Source organism: Phoenix dactylifera, chromosome 5, assembly GCF_051530095.1.
Source record: "Phoenix dactylifera cultivar Ajwa chromosome 5, Ajwa_hap1_PhDact_Kaust_v1.1, whole genome shotgun sequence".
Lineage (NCBI taxonomy): Eukaryota > Viridiplantae > Streptophyta > Magnoliopsida > Arecales > Arecaceae > Phoenix > Phoenix dactylifera.
The window spans coordinates 28,591,795-28,609,089 of NC_143194.1; the positions used below are offsets into that span (position 1 = coordinate 28,591,795).

At 48.9% G+C, this 17,295-nt stretch overlaps 1 protein-coding gene across 1 annotated transcript; it reads right to left on the reverse strand.

The window, feature by feature from the left end:
• LOC148703595 (hAT family dimerization domain-containing protein) lies at positions 1–1,962 on the reverse strand. The gene is made up of 3 exons (XM_089923550.1): positions 1,261–1,962; positions 894–1,053; positions 1–671 (listed from the first exon to the last, which is right to left on the reverse strand). The coding sequence occupies exons 1-3, from the start codon at positions 1,960–1,962 to the stop codon at positions 7–9; spliced, it is 1,527 nt and encodes a 508-aa protein (XP_089779676.1). The 3' UTR covers positions 1–6.
• Between the last annotated feature and the right edge of the window lie 15,333 nt (positions 1,963–17,295).

Here is a 17,295-nt window from a genome sequence, read left to right on the forward strand (position 1 = left end):
AAAAATTTATTTAAAAATAATCCGTCTAGCTTTTTGAGATGCAAAATTGCTAATCAAACTTTTGTACTCAAGATTCATTAAAATACTATTTTCAATCGATAATATAGCTAATCCATTTAATCTTTCTTGTGACATAGTTGACCGCAAATAAGATTTTATCAACTTTAATTTTGAAAAACTTCTTTCCGCAGAAGCAACTGTTACAGGTATTGTTAACAATATCCTGTAAGCAATGCATGCATTTGGAAAAGAATCTATTTTTTTAATAAAACTTAAAGTATCAATAGGGGTACTAGTTTCTATTTGTAAAACTTCTTTTAAAACGTTTAACTCCGAAAACAGATCAAGACCATCAATATCAGAATATTCACCGTGCTTTAAAAAGTTTTCAAGATTAAAACAACACCTTTTCAAATTTTCTTCATTCAAAGATTTTAACTTTCTAAAATTAAACAAAAAACCAAAAACATCTTCATATATGGTGAATTGTTCAAACCTATTTTGAATTGAAGAAATAGCTTGATCTACTATATATAAAAAGTAATCAATTCTAAAAGATTCATCAGCTGATCTTGTTGTCTCATCATCAGTATTTTCGTCAAATTGTTTTTTTCTACGGATCACACGTTTTTTACGAAATGTAGGTTCTATTTCCATTTCATTTGCAATTTCTTTAGATGAATTCAAAGCATTCAAAAATCCATTTTCTCTATAACTTTTCAAATAAGAAAGAAGACCTTTTAATTGATCTATAGCAACATCAATATGCATGTCTTCAGATTGTAAGTTCTTACTAACTGAGTTAACAGCAAACAATATATCGTACCAAATATTCATGCCTAATAAGAATTCAAAATTTTCAATCTCATATGTAGCTAAGCATATGGCTTCACTCTTTATTTTAGGATCTTCACTAGTTTCTGCTAATTGAACTAAGGCATCTCTTATTTTAGGAGCTTGATGTTTAATTGCTTTGACACTTTCAATACGACTTTCCCAACGTGTCTGTGACAAAGGTTTAAGAGTTAATGTAGATACATTATCTTGTAAAATTTTCTATCGTTTTGTAGAAGAAGAAAATAAGGTATAAATTCGTTGTATCACTCCAAAAAAAGATATAGCCTTAGGACACGAGTTAGCAGTATCACATAATACTAAATTCAAGTTATGACATCCACATGGTGTGTAAAATGCTCTAGGATTTATATCTAATAATCTTCTTTGTACACCTTGATGTTTTTCTTTCATATTAGATCCGTTGTCATACCCTTGTCCTCTTATATCATTAATCTCAAGTTTATGTTTTTCTATTATATTTATAAGTTCATTAAAAAGGCCCTTTCCAGAGGTATCATCTACTTCTAAAAATTCTAAAAAATATTCTTCTACTTTTACTGGACTTGTTGAAGTATCTACACATCTTAGAACTAGGGTCATTTGTTCCTGATGGCTTGCATCAGGAGTGCAATCAAGTATTACAGAAAAGTATTTTGCTTCTTTAATCTTTTTAATTATTATAGCTTTAATTTCAGATGCTAATATTTGAATCAATTCATTTTGAATATTATGACCTAAATAATGATTGTGAATTTCACCATGTTGAATGCGTCGAACATGTTCTTGCATTATTGGATCAAATTCTGCAATCGTTTCAATAAAACTTAGAAAATTTCCGTTATTGTTTTGATAGATCTTTTCATTCTTTCCTCGAAATGCTAAATTATTTTTTGCAATATTTTTTACGACAGCAATAATTCTTAATAGAACTTTTTTCCAATGATCTTTTTCTTGGTTTATTTGTTCTTGGAGACTTTTATTAATTGTCTTATTTTTTAGCAATCTCACTTCTAAATCAATCCACCTATTCATGCTAATGATATGTTCATTAGTTGTTTCATGACTTTTAAGCTTAATACCTAGATTTTTCCAATCCCTACTTCCTTCATTGACTAATTGACTCATGCTAGGCTTTGAATCAAATAATTTACAACAAAAACAATATACCCTATCCAAATCCTGCGAATACACTAACCATCTTCTATCATATTTTTCACCATTAGGTAACTTACGAATGTAATGTATAGTAGAAAAGTGTCTATTATTTTCATCTCTAGGAAAATAAAGATCATAATCTCTAATTGGACCTCTTTCCACTAATAGATCTTTCAACTTTGTATCAATATTTTTTCATTGACCAGGATCATATATATTTATAGAAATAGAACTAGTTTCATTAAATTCTATACTATCCTTGTTTATCCTATCTCCATCTAATTTCTTATTGTGTTCTTCACTAGATATTGTTTCAGTAGATATTTGAATACCACTATAAATCTGGTTGTCAATCTCATTTTGGTTCGTTCTTTTTTTGTCATCTTCCAACTCTATTTCGTTCTGAGTTGAACTTGATGTAATGTTTTGTTTATTTGTGACAATAAATCTATCTAAAGCACCTTTTTGAGATTGAATGAGTTTTTCGATTTTTCTTTTCTTTTTGAGTTTTTCATACCCACATTCAAATTTTCTATTAGACATTTGATCTAAAAATAATATTATCAAACAAAACAATTAAAGCAATCACTACAAACAAATCAAAATAGAATAGAGTTGAAAATGATAAAACCCGAAATATCAATAGAAGCGGTGCCGGACTCGACGACGAACTCAAATCCCGACAAGCGGTGCCGAACTCAACGGTGGGAAGGCGTGCCGAAGCTACTGTCAATTTTAATGGAGACCCTAAACATGAAAAGCTATTGTCAATTTTTAAGAATAAATATAAAAATTTATTTTCTTAAAACAATAGCTTGAACAAGAATCCGACAATAAAAATTTTGATGGCATTGAAATGAAAATAGTAAAGTGGAACTGTGGTTATGGATGCAAAATGGAGCTCTGTAACAGAGAGTACATCATGACATTAAGCTCTGTAACAGAGAGGCCCTTTAGGGTGTTATTTGTCTCTAAAAAGGCCGAGGTACATCAAATTACAGGCTACTAAAGAGCTCCAAGGGTGTGTACTGTGTAAAAAAATAGAGGAAGAGAACCAAATTAGAGTCATTACATCACTTTCTATCAACACTACCAATAAAAAATAAAAATAAAAACAGAGCAAAACAGAGGAAGAGAACCTAATCAGTATTATTCAGTATTCACTATACAGAAACATGATTATGAAAAAATAATCAGAGCAAAACAGAGCAAAGAGAACCTGATTATGATTTATGAGTATATAATAACAAAAATAAATAACTAATAACCCATTACCCAGTAACCCAACAGAGATTAACACCCTAAAGGGCCTAAACCCGTTCTCGGAAGGCGGAAGCTCACCTGAGTCACCTCTGGGCTCCGGCGACGGCGGCGAGGACGGAGGGCTGGGCCGAGAAGCCGAGAAGGAGAAGAGATGGGCGAAGGACGGAACTCGGAAGAACCGAGCCGAGGACGGCGAACGCGATTACGCGAAGCCGCGAAGGACGGAGAACTTGGAAGATTAGAAGAACCGAAGATTGAACTAGGGCTAGGGATTAACGATTAGGGAAGGAACTGGGAAGGACTTCGACTCTCTCTGGTTATCTACTTATCAGGGAGACTGAGATTCTGAGTGGTGACAACGGCAGGCGGATGGAGAAGACGGGCTATGAAGGCCCTGGATTGTACTTCGTAGGTAGCCATACGCGGATACGCCGATGCCCTGTTGTCCGTTGGGCGTTGGCCATGCCTGGAGGCCCTGGATCGTACTTCATAGGCAGGCAGGGCAGCACCGCAGCAGCCAGCTATGAATCCTACCTATGATGGGCAGCTGGAGGCTTGGAGCAGCTCGTAGGCAGTAGGCTTCCTTCCGACTTCTTCTTCGGCGGCGAATGGCGATCCCAAATTCCTAATTCCCATCATAGCGATGCACTGGAGAGTCGAGGGCCGGAGGCCTTCCGATGGGCCGAGGCCTTAGGCGACCGCCTCGGTCGCCTAACGCTTGGGCCGCCCCTGGGTGTGAGCCCCAATAGTCCTACATCGGAAAGACTCATTCCAGAGCCGGGTGTCTCCAAATCCTGCAGACACATTTTGGGTGGAAAACAAAACCGAGAAGGAGCCTGAGTGGTGCGTGCGGCCTCCGAAACCAGATAATATCTGGCAGGGGAGCCCCGTTTTCCCCCTCATGTGGCCCCCACGTAGGCACTGGGTGCCGCACGTGCCCCGCGGAGGCGGGGGCATGACATTTCGGGCTCCGAAATCGGACAATATCTGGCAGGAGAGTCCCGTATTCCCTCCTTATGTGGCCCCCACGTGGGCACTGGGTGCCACACGTACCCCGCGCAGGCGAGGGTATGACACTATGACGCTAAAGTAACTCATGCCAAACTCCGAGAAAAAGCTCGAATTAATAACCTTCAACAATAAGGTACCTATATTCAAAACCGATACATGTGGGTAGGTAGAGAATACTTAGGGGCATGAGATAACCCTCTCTATGAAACTCGGCAAAATAGCTCTCTAACTTTGGGAGAAGGGTTGCCTCCTCACAAAGCGAGTTGGATTGTGTGTGTGGAATATATATATATATATTTGTAATGCGAAGCAAAGGGTGAACGGGGTGATATTTGAAGCGAAAAGGGAGCAAAAGGGCAAATTCTATGGTGTCCACAACACGTGAATTGAGAAATGACATTGGGTACCGAACATGCCTAATTCGGTCGTTGGTGGCCAGATTTACTAAATGTTTCAGCGAGAACGAGATCCCAGATACGTGGCCACCCCATACAAGCTAGGACTAAACAATTATGTTTATTTCCCTTTTTCCCCTTCACGAATCAATCTCATGTATCCTACTTCCTCATTTGACTGCTAAACTTCCTCTCTTTCTAATCAATCTTCCATTTTTCTTTGAACATCATCGTTGACTTACTTTTAAGTAACCATGAATTAAAACGAGGGCAAGTTCTAGTACTATATATCAATTTTCTAACTTGGATTCAAATAAAATAATATAAAAACTAGAAAATCCCATTCCACTTGCAAAAGCAAATCGCTGGAAACAACCAAACCCATTTGTACCCAAGAAAAGCTGGCCAGCACCCATGATCCCCTTCTTAATTTTCTAAAGCAATCCAATATGTTCCCAACTTATAACTTGCTGGCTAATTTACTAAATTTATCGTCTTGGTAAGATCTAAGTTTGATCCTCCAGGATTCCTCTGTTCAATTCTCACAAATATATGAAGTTAAAACGTTTTCCTAGGAAACGTTTGCCTGCATTGGAATCACATTCCGCCACCATGACCTTAGTAACGATACGCGTTTTAAGCGTGCATGCATGTGAGCTGCCCCTCCCCCTACGTAGCCGTCTGACTGGAGGTAGCTAACTTGCAATTAAAATGCTTCAAAGCTACACTTCCTCCCTTGTACGTAGCCTTAACTTTTGTCATAGCACTCAACTGTGCGCATCATCTGACTTTTAGTCAATTCTCAAATGAGGTCCCCATGCCTCCTTCCAAGCTTTTTTTCTTATATAAAACCCAGATTGAGCCCTCACCACCCCCAACCCGTCTGCCCCATCCCGGAGTGCTCACCTTTCTGGCCGCCATGAGTCCCGTCTTCGTCTTCCTCATGGCAGTAGCCTTAGGTTCGGCCGGTTCCATCGAAGCCATGGGAGACATGGTGGGGGTGGCGATCATGGCAAATGAAGAGTTTACGGCGGCTGCACCGAGGAGAAGCCGTTTCCTGGCGGCGAGGGATCCCAAGGGAAGGAAATGCGACATCGATCCAAGCGTCTGCTTGAGTGCCGAGAACCCAGGATCAACCTGCTGCAACACCCAATGCGTCGATACGGACACCGACATCTCCAACTGCGGCAAGTGCGGAAAGGTTTGCAAGTTCACACAATCATGCTGCGGTGGGAAGTGCGTGGACTTGGCCTTCGACAAGAGGCACTGCGGAAAATGCTTCAACAGGTGCCAGAGGCGCTGCTTCTACGGGTTATGCGATTACGCTTAGAAATTAATAGTACCCGAAATATTCGTTCTTAAAGCAAAAAAAAGAAGGAAAAAAATGTTTGTACTATCGCTTCTTCGTTGAGCTCCATATAAAGTGGAAAAACTCTTGTATATACACGTAATACGTATGTATTGTTTCACCATCTCGATGTACCTGAGATTATCTAATAAAGTGTAATAAGTACAGAGGTAATTATCATTTCTGTTAAGAAGATCCTATCTAAAAATTCATGCATTTAAAATTTGTATGGATGATCGGCCGAAAGTTCAATTTAATTTATGGATTGACTTAGTACAACCAGCAAGATCATATAATTGCTAAATTAGGTCTATATTCATAAGTATCCAAAAATAACTTTGGAGTAAAAAAAATGTAAATAATTTTTTTTTTCTCTCCATGAGAGGCTCACTCCAAATTCATTCATGACCATTGATGAATTTAGGTCCAGCCACTGACTCAACCTATAAATTTCATAGAATTTTCAGTTCAACCATCCAAATAAATTTTCAGATGGATAGCTTTAAAAATATGCCAGCATCATAGAAGTTCTTTTAACTTATCCCACGTGAAACTCTTATTTCTTCAAAGCATGATTTTTATGATTCGGCCATCTGCGCTTGTTTGCAATCCGGTGGGTAACCGCTTGCTTTCCACCCAATTCAGGCTATAGGAAGTTTTAATGCTTGTATATAAACTCGAAGAACTAGAGACAGTCAGTAACTTGACATGATGGATTCTGATGGATTATGTGGAGATTACTTTCTATGATAATTCAAACAACTGCAGTTAGTCATGAGTAATTAACTTGGCCGGCCGGATACCAACGAGAAGTAGTTATTTCAATAACGAGGGATGCCATGACGCAAAATAAAAAAAATAACAAAATCACACGAAAAGGTCACGAAGGTCCCTTGGGCCAATCACTTTGCTTAATTTAGTGGCATATGTATGCCTGTTCAAAGAGACCGATGACAATACACGACACCAGCTGAGTATCTTTTTGAGTTACATTTTCAAGTTAATGTAAGCCGCGTCCTTATAACCAAAATGGTAGTAGATGCCACGCAATTTCAGTAATTTAACGTCACTTCTAATGATGTCGCCTTACCAAGCCAGGACGGGTTTTTTCGCAGTTGTCGAGGCTTTGGCTGAACCCTCAGGGGTATACTGCCCATTTTGCAGTTCATTCAATTGCTTATTTGCTTATGGACCTTTTTTATCAAAAATTTTCATATTATCATTAGCATTAAGAATAAAATTTTCATATATGTTTTGACAAAAATATAATCCTAGATTTTCGAATCAACATATTTCTGTTAAAGCCTTGAAAAATAAGGAGCTAGCATCCGCCATATATATTAATGTTCTGCATATATGTATGATGCATGTGTCATGATTAGAGAATTTTTTGTAATTTTTTATCATAAAAATATTTATATTTTAATTTTATTTGTTTATCTTCTCATAAGGATTTGATTTATTAAGGACCTATTTAGCATCGCTTTTATTTCTTATTTTTATTTTAAAGATAAAATAATAAAAATTAGAGCAAATATGTTTGATGATATTGTATTTATTTTTTCAAATTTTATTTTTGTTATTTTAAGAACAAATGAAAGTTAAATTCTTATTTTCACTAATTTTAAAAATTAAGAAAATCATGTCTTCTAGTACTAATTGTTGCTGGAAATTGGACCCGGGGGCAATCTTCGGTCGAGGAGAGGGAACGATTGTTAGTCCTCACGGCGGGGCGGCGGTCTGTCGGCGGGCGGCGTCCTCCGTCCGGGGCGGTCGGAGGGAAGGAACAGCAGGTCCTCGCAGCGGGGCGGCGATCCGTTGGCTGGCGGCGTCCTCCGTCTGGGGCGGTCGGAGAGAAGGAACAGCTGGTCCTCGCAGCGGGGCGGCGATCCGTTGGCTGGCGGCGTCCTCCGTCCGGGTGCGTGCACACGAACCGGTGGCCGGGTTCTCCGGCGCCGGCCCTCCGACGCTCAAGTCAGGGAGGGGGCAAATAGTGGAGAGAAGGAGATAAACAGTGATTTTCGGGTGTATGAATGTTCCAATCCCCTCTTGAGAGGCCAAGGCTCCCTTTTATATGCGGGGGTCGGTTTACCTGTGATGTAACAGGGCGAGGCCGTAGTACGGCTTGGCATGTTGTTCAGGTCGGCGCTCGGTCAGGCGAATCATTGCACTGATGTCGGCGGTATGGCCGAGATCAGAGACTTATCATAGTCGACTAGACCCTGCTGGGTCGATTTGCCGTGGAGAGCTGGGGATCCGTAGATGTCAGGAGCCATGCGCATTTATTGTGGAGTAAGTCGGAGATCCGCATTTATTATGGAGTAAGCCGGAGATCCGCATTATTGGTGGAGTAAGCCGGAGATCCGCATTTATTATGGAGTAAGCCGGAGATCCGCATTTATTGTTGAGTGTGCCGGAAGATTACAGCGGCCATGCGCAATAAATGCCGGAGGGGTGTTAGAGTACGGTCCTCGGACATCGGGGTTTCTCTTAGGTTGGAGGTTTCGGGGTCGGTCGTCTTGTGGCCGAGCGTTCTGAGGTCGGACGCTGACTTCGGCTGTCCGGGGTCGGAGGTTGTACGGCTTCTTAGGGGCATTTATGTCATTTGGGGGGAAACTTTATTCCCCCCAACACTACCCCCCGACTTCCGAGTTCGAGCGGCTTGTGGGGCTCGGACGTGGGAAGTAAAGTCTGTCACTAAGGTTGGGGGGAAGGTCTCACCCGCCCCCTTGTGCTTTCCGGAGCTTTCATGGTGAGATATGCGCCCTTTGGCGTCTCGAGGCTGCTTTATTCGGTGAGCTAATGATGGAGCTCGTATCATCATGCTTCTTGAATCGCCAGAATCATTTTACGGCGGATTAATGATGGGGGACCTCGAGCTCGTCGAGGCGGTGTCTCGATTCCGTAATCGACGTTTCTGGCTCATTAATGAGAGTGCCGTTACGGGGTTTGAAACGGACACGCGGCGCGACCCGAGGTCGGACGCTTTCGATTTCATGTTACTGGATCATAATTCCGAAGAAGTGGAGGCCTCATCGGGGCTCCAAGTGTCCCAGATCTTATTAAACGAGGGGAGCGGGGGTTACGTCCGCTCGTTCCTCAAGACGATTTGATTCTGTGGACCCATGATGAGGCCCCGAGATCCGATGGGACAACGCTTCGATTTCGTATCCGATTTATTAAACCGGAGTGAATACGGTGCCTCGGCTTCCGAGGTCGACACGTGGCGCAACCCGGTCGGGGGGATGGGAACCGACCCCGTCGATCTGGGCCGTCAGGGGGGTCTATATAAACCCCACGAGTCTGCCCTAAAGGTCTTGTTTGGCTGCCTCTTATTTTCGTCGTCTTTCCCCCTGCTTCCTCCCTCAGTTGAATCTTGCTGGTGGTGCCCGGAGCGATTTCCGGCAATGTCCAGTAGGTTTTCTTCCTGTTTTCACTAGGGTTTCCTCTTTTCTTCTCCTCGTCAACTTCCATTTTCTACTCTTAACTTTTGCTCCACTCTTCCGTGAGAATGGGTTCCGGTCCCGAAGAGGTTGGGTCGAGTCTGTCGGAAGAGGAGCTGGAGTTAATCCGCTCCCGTTTCTTCTTCCAGCCCGGGTTTCGCCTTGAAACTGCAGGGCCGGAAGACAGGGTGACGCAGCCGCCCCCAGGTCGGATCGCGGTTTACCGCGAGACACTTTGGGCGGGCCTGCGTTTTCCCGCCCATGAGTTCGTGAGCAACTTGCTGGCCGAGTACCAACTCGTCCCGGCGCAGTTGGCTCCGAACTCATGGAGGACCATAATCGGGTTTTTATCCCTGTGCCTCGGGCACGGAATCCCGATTTCGGTAGGCCTTTTTCGCCGGTGTTTTCTGTTAAAGAAAAACCCGGCGGACGTAGGGTGGTTATATTTCACCTTTCGGGGCGGTATGTCACTCTTCCGGGGCGCCCCTTCCTCGATTCACGAGTGGAAGAGGAAGTTTTTCTTTCTGGCGTCTGCGGCGCCTTGGGGGTTCGAGCCAAGGTGGGGACACCCTCGGCTGAAGGCCCTCAACAAACTCTCCGAGCCCACGGGGAGGGAGCTGAGGACCCTGAACTCTTTGCGAGCCCTCGGGAGGGGCAACGACCTGACCGAGCTCCTGCGGGAGGACGCCCTGGCGAGCGTGGGTCTGAGCTCGGCGCGCCCCGAGGGTAAGGGCGGTTGCATTATTCTATTTATTTATTTCTTGTTCTCCGTCTTTACGGTCACTGGTCTGACTCTTAACAAAATTCTTGATTTCAGATATTCCACGCATGCCGACCAGCAACACATCACTTTTCTCTCGCCTGAGGAGGCGAGAGGCCGAGGCCGGGGGTGCTGTGCCCCAGCCTCGGAAGAGGGCGAGGACGGACGGCGCTTCTTCGTCGGCCGGGACGAGTGGCCCCAAGGCGGGGGCCCCTGCAGCCGACCCGAGGCGGGAGCGGGTTGTTGGTGATGCGGGCCCGTCGGCCCCTCCTTGCCCTACCCCCCTTTCCCAGCGGGGGGAGCCGTCCGTGGTCCGGCCGCAGCAGCCAGGACCCGGGCTTACCCGAGGCACCGAGGCGAGCGGCTCCGGGACCTCGGGTTCGATCGTGCCGAGCTCTTCTCGGGCTTTCCGAGAAGAGTCGGCCGAGCCGGACTCTTCTATTCCCGAGGGGCGCTCGGCCTTTCAAGATGCCGAGGTCGCACGCTCCATGTTGCGGCGTGCGGTGCTTCCAGCGGACCGGGCCGTGTTCCGGGGTATTTCGCTGGAGGAGGTCGTCGGCAGTGCTTACTGCAACACTGCCCGGGTAAGCTTTCTTCTTAATTTCCCCGAGTTTTTAGCGTACATATGTGCTTTTCAACTCACAATACCCTCGTTTCTTTCTTTTCAGCATATTCTCGAGCTCGACACCATGGCGTTCATCGCCCATGGGTATCGGGAAGAAGTTCAACAGCTCGGCCAGCAACTGGAGCCGGCCAAGAAAAGAGTCGCCGAGCTGGAGGCGGCGTTGACCGCGGCCGAGGCTCGGTGGACAGCCACCGAGGCTGAGCGCCTTGCCATGGTGGGGGCGCTCGAGGAGGAGAAGGCGGCTCATGCCCTGACCAGGGCAACCATGCGCGGCACGGAGGCGCGCTTAGGGGAGGTCCAGGCCAGGGTCGCGGCCCTCGAGTATGAGGAGGGGGTCTTGCGCCTCCGACTCGGGCAACTTGAGGCCCGGGAGAGGAGGGCCCTCGAACGAGCCGAGCATGCTGTGGAACTCTTCAAAGAGTCGCAAGAGTTCCGTGACATGTTGGAGGAGGAGACGGTCGACGGTTTCCTTCGAGGCTTCGAGAACTTCCGGGAGCAGGTGCGCCGGTACTGCCCTCAGTACGACTTCTCGACGGTCCGTCCGAGGGAGGACCGGGGCTGGGGGTCCGACGCGCAAGCCCTTCCTGCCATCCTGACGTCCGAGGCGGGAATATACGAGCAGGACCCCGCCGAGCCTTCGACGGGGGTAGCCGAGGCGGACGGTGTCATGGAGGCGGCTCCAGCGGCCGAGATCGATGCTGTCCCGGAGGCGGCGCCCGAAGCTCCTGCTCCCGGCCCCGAGCCTGTTCCGGAGGAAGATCATGAGGTCATCAATGTGCCGGATGACCCCCCGGATGTGGCTCCCGCCGCTTAGGACTTAAGCATATTTTTCTTTTTTTTTTCATTGTATCCGGGGTCGGCCCTTGAGTGGCCGACTTCCAATTTTGTAATTGGCCTTCCGGCCCTTTGTTAATGAAGAAATGTTTTTGTCATTCTGTGTTCATCTTTCCCTCTGTTGTCGTGGGTGAGGCTAGAACCTTAGCTAACCGCCTCGACGACCTCTAACTCCGAATTTTAATCTTTGGGCTGCTTAACGAAGCTGCCCTTTTTCCTGGCTATATCTTAGCCTTCTCGGATTCCAGTCGTCTCGACCAAAGGGAGCTCCGAGCTTAGGTTTCTAGAAAATTTCTCTAAGTCCTATAACTCGGATCTTAGAGTCGTGGGAGTTGCCACGTTTGGCTTTTAGGAAAATCTTAAGGTACCGAGGTCGGGCCTTAGCCCTTCAAGTGGGACCGGAATAGGTCTATTCGTGCCGCTATTCGGGGAGTTTAGTCGGGTTTCCGAACTCAACTCCGAACCTCTCATAGGGAGCGCGGGCTAATAAACAAGTTATTGCCGAAGGTTTTCATAGTTATCGTCCTCGGACCCTGCCGAGATTTCGGTGAACAAGGCTGGGATTCCCAAAGATCGCCTTGGTACCTGTGCTTGGCTGGTACATTCGTGGCCGGGACCACTTTCCCAGCTGGACGTCGGAGTTTACTTAGAAGAGCCGAGTTGGGCCCTACTTTATGAAGCCTTAGTACGGATTGCGGAGACTTGACGAACAGAGCAGGCATAATGAGGTTGGGAGGTCGGTCTTAAGCCGACCCATCGAAGAAGCCCGGCTTTGGGGCAAAATAAGACTCCAACATTGGACGAGATCCCGCTCGGCAATATGTAGATAAAATTTGACAAGGAGGGCGTCTAGTTGGGTGTACCTCTTGCATTCTCGGGGTCATGCTTCGCATGGTGGAGTAGGTCGCTTCCCTTCCTCGTCGACCTCCGGAGTCATTTTTGACTTGTAAAAGGGGCTCGGGCTTCCCATGGACCCGGCGACTCCTGCCGGAGTTGAGAGGATCTGGGGAGGCTCTGTTGATTTGTAGCCCTTTTTGAGATCGAGGGGGCTTAAGACCCTATGGTCGGACCTCGGAGCGCCTCAACCTTGGTTGAGGGATCTCACATCAGGTCGGCGGGTTCGTGGACGCTTTGCTGACCTGTGATACCTCCCGAGGTCGAGTGAGTCTGGTTCTCTACGGTCGACCCTCGGGGCATCCCGACCTTAGTCGAGGGATCGTTCGTCAGGTCGGCTGGTCTGGGCACGCTCTACCGACCGGCGACGCTTCCCGAGGTCGAGGGAGTCTGGTTCTCTACGGTCGACCCTCGGGGCATCCCGACCTTAGTCGAGGGGTCGCTCGCTTCGGGGATCGGGGATCGTCGACCGCTCCCGGGGGTCCACTTTGTGGCGCCCCGGGTGGAGCCACCCTTTCCACCCCTCACGGCGCCTTCCCGAGGTCGAGGGAGTCTGGTTCTCTACGGTCGACCCTCGGGGCATCCCGACCTTAGTCGAGGGATCGTTCGTCAGGTCGGCTGGTCTGGGCACGCTCTACCGACCGGCGACGCTTCCCGAGGTCGAGGGAGTCTGGTTCTCTACGGTCGACCCTCGGGGCATCCCGACCTTAGTCGAGGGATCGCTCGCTTCGGGGATCGGGGATCGTCGACCGCTCCCGGGGGTCCACTTTGTGGCGCCCCGGGTGGAGCCACCCTTTCCACCCCTCACGGCGCCTTCCCGAGGTCGAGGGTGTCTGGTTCTCTACGGTCGACCCTCGGGGCATCCCGACCTTAGTCGAGGGATCGTTCGTCAGGTCGGCTGGTCTGGGCACGCTCTACCGACCGGCGACACTTCCCGAGGTCGAGGGAGTCTGGTTCTCTACGGTCGACCCTCGGGGCATCCCGACCTTAGTCGAGGGATCGCTCGCTTCGGGGATCGGGGATCGTCGACCGCTCCCGGGGGTCCACTTTGTGGCGCCCCGGGTGGAGCCACCCTTTCCACCCCTCACGGCGCCTTCCTGAGGTCGAGGGAGTCTGGTTCTCTACGGTCGACCCTCGGGGCATCCCGACCTTAGTCGAGGGATCGCTCGCTTCGGGGATCGGGGATCGTCGACCGCTCCCGGGGGTCCACTTTGTGGCGCCCCGGGTGGAGCCACCCTTTCCACCCCTCACGGCGCCTTCCCGAGGTCGAGGGAGTCTGGTTCTCTACGGTCGACCCTCGGGGCATCCCGACCTTAGTCGAGGAGGCGCTATGGGGGGCCGCGAAGGTACTACCCCGTTGTTGGTGTCGAGCGCCACGGGGGATTGCGAAGGTACTACCCCTTCTTCCCGAAGTGTCGAGGGGTCTGGGCACGCACTGTCGACACTCGGGGCATCTCGACCTTAGTCGAGGAATCTTGCACCAGTCGACGTTTCACCGTCCTGCGATTCTTCCCGAGGTCGAGGGAGTTTGGGACTCTACGGTCGAGCCTCGAGGCATCCCGATTTTGGCCGGGGGATCTGAGGATCACAGACGACCCAATATTAGAAGAGGATTACAGTCATCAAAATGAGAGAAATATTTGCAGAAAAAGGAGCTGAGTCCATTATCCTGATTATCTTGAACCCCTTGGGGTTTCACTGGTAGTACATTCGTAAATTCTCGGAGTTCCAGCTTCGTGGGATCAGAGTCCCTTCCAGGGACTTCAATTTGTACGCCCCTGGCCGTTGTACCCGGGCGATTTGATACGGTCCTTCCCAGTTTGGGGCGAGCTTTCCTTGCTCGGTTGGTTGAGAAGCCTCGGCTTTCCTGAGGACGAGGTCCCCTACTTTGAAGAGCTTGGGCTTAACTCTGGAGTTGTAGTATTTGGCCGTTCGCTGTTGATATCTCGCCATGCGCACCCGGGCGACCTCTCTTGTCTCTTCGACGAGGTCCAAATTGCTCCTGAGCTGGGAGGAATTGGTATCGGGGTCGTAATGCTCCACCCTCAGAGAAGGCAAGCCGATCTCCAATGGGATGACGGCCTCAGTGTCGTATGCTAGGTTGAAGGGGGTCTCTCCCGTGGGTAGTCGGAACGTGGTCCGGTACGCCCAAAGGACATTGTACAAGTCCTCGACCCACTGTCCTTTGGACCGATCAAGCCTAGCTGAGAGTCCCTGCAAAATAGTTCGGTTAGTTATCTCAGTTTCTCCGTTTGTCTGGGGATGGGCAACCGAGGTGAAGCGATGATCAATGCCGAGCTCAGAGCAAAACTCCCTGAAATGAACATTGTCAAATTGTCGACCATTGTCAGATATAAGGATACGGGGTAGTCCGAATCGGCAGATTATAGACTTCCACACGAAGTCCCGCATCTTTTGCTCGGTGATCCGGGCAACAGGTTCGGCCTCGACCCATTTGGTGAAGTAGTCGATGGAGACGACCAGGAACTTTCTCTGTCCGGTGGCCAGGGGAAAGGGCCCCAGGATGTCGATCCCCCATTGGGCAAACGGCCAGGGGGCGATGATGGAGGTCAGCAGAGCTGAAGGTCGGCGCTGGATATTGGCGTTTCGTTGGCACCGATCGCACTTGCGGACGAAATCCGTTGCGTCCTTCTGGAGTGTGGGCCAGTAGTATCCCTGCCGCAGGATCTTATGGGCCAAGGCTCGACCCTCCAGGTGATTTCCGCAGATCCCTTCATGGACCTCTCGGAGGGCGTTATCCGCCTCGGAGGGGCGGAGACATCTGAGAAGGGGAGAAGTAAATGATTGTCGAAAGAGTTTATTCTCGTACAAGACATACCGGGGAGCCTGGCGCTTGATTCGGCGAGCCTCCGTCTCGTCATGAGGTAGAGTTCCGTCCTGAAGATAGCAGACGAGCCCGTCGATCCAGCTTGGCTCGGAGTCGATGCACATAGTGGGCTCGGGTTCCTCCGTGCTGGGGACCCGAAGATACTCGAGCGCTGTTCCCTTGGGAAGCTCGCTCATGCGGGAGGTGGCCAGTTTGGATAGCTGGTCTGCCCTGAGGTTTTCCGCTCTGGGAATATACTGAATATTGAAAGAATTCAGGGCAGATGTGAGTTCCCGCACCTTTTGGAGATACTTTTGCATGGATGGCTCTTTAGCTTCAAAATCTCCTTGGACCTGGTTCACCACCAGCTGGGAGTCGCTAAAGGCCGTCAGGTCTCCCACTTTTAGTTCTTTCGCCAGCTTGAGCCCGGCGATGAGAGCCTCATACTCGGCCTCATTGTTCGAGGCTGGGAACTCGAGGCGCAGAGCTTGCTCGGCCACCACTCCATCTGGACTGGTGAGGATAAGTCCGGCCCCGCTGCCCCCCGGGGTCGAAGACCCATCCGAGTGCAGGACCCATGGCTGCTTCGGGGTCTCCTCCACGGACTCAGATGGCGGCTCGGGGTCGTCCGGAAGGGTGCACTCCATGATGAAGTCGGCGAGTATCTGAGCTTTGATAGCCGGCCTGGGCCGATATTCTAGGTCGAATTCCTCGAGCTCGACTGCCCATTTGGCGATCCTCCCCGCACGATCCGACCTCTGCAATATCTGCTTCATAGGCTGGTCGGTTAATATAGCTATCGTGTGGGCTTGGAAGTAAGGCCTGAGTCTCCGAGCCGAGATGATGAGAGCGAAGATGGTCTTCTCAAGTTTAGAATATCGGGTCTCAGCATCCCTGAGAACCCGGCTGGTGTAATAGACCGGCTTTTGGAGCTTGTCTTCTTCCCGGACGAGGACCGAGCTTACTGCAGCTGGGGAGACGGCCAGATATAAGTAAAGAATTTCGCCCTTCTGGGGCTTGGTGAGCAGCGGGGGAGAGGCCAGAAGGCTCCGAAGCTCTTCAAAGGCTTGCTGGCATTCTTCTGTCCACCGGAAGTCTTTCGGCCGTTTGAGGCTCTTGAAGAAGGGGAGGCAACGCTCGGCTGATCGAGAAACAAACCTTCCCAGGGCGGCTACCCGCCCCGCGAGCCGCTGCACCTCCTTAACTGTCTTTGGAGGCGACATCTCTTGCAGTGCTCGGATTTTCTCCGGGTTGGCTTCAATTCCGCGTTGGGTCACTATGAAACCCAGGAACTTGCCCGAGGTGACTCCGAACGCGCACTTCGCCGGATTGAGTTTCATTTGGTATTTTCTGAGCTTGGCGAATGTCTCGCTGAGATCGGCTATGTGGTGTTCTGCCGCTTGGCTCTTTACCAGCATGTCGTCCACATAGACTTCCATGTTCCGGCCGATCTGGTCTTTAAAGATTTGGCTGACCAGTCTCTGATAGGTGGCCCCAGCATTTTTCAGGCCAAAGGGCATCACCTTGTAGCAGTAGGTGCCCTTGTCGGTGATGAAGGCCGTCTTCTCCTCGTCTTCTGGCGCCATTCGGATTTGGTTGTATCCTGAAAAGGCGTCCATAAAAGTTAGCAGTCGGTGTCCTGAAGTGGAGTCGACGAGCTGGTCGATGCTCGGGAGAGGGAAGCTGTCTTTTGGGCAGGCCTTGTTCAGGTCGGTGTAGTCCACGCACATACGCCATTTTCCGTTGGCCTTCTTTACGAGGACTACATTGGCGAGCCAATCCGGGTAGGAGACCTCCCGGATGAAGCCGGCTCCGAGGAGTTTGTCCACCTCCTCGGCCGCAGCTCGTTGTCGCTCAGGGGCGGAGCCTCTTTTCTTCTGCTTTACAGGCCTGCTGGTTGGCC

What these genes read in the sequence shown, in the direction of transcription:
- LOC148703595 (XM_089923550.1), bottom strand. Translation starts at nt 1,962, where the DNA reads ATGAGTCAATTAGTCAATGAAGGAAGTAGGGATTGGAAAAATCTAGGT. An exon ending in TAAGAGGACAAGGGTATGAC is followed by an intron (nt 1,054 to 1,260) that starts AACGGATCTAAT and finishes AAACGATAGAAA; the next exon opens with ATTTTACAAGATAATGTATC. An exon ending in TGAAGATCCTAAAATAAAGA is followed by an intron (nt 672 to 893) that starts GTGAAGCCATAT and finishes ATTCATCTAAAG; the next exon opens with AAATTGCAAATGAAATGGAA.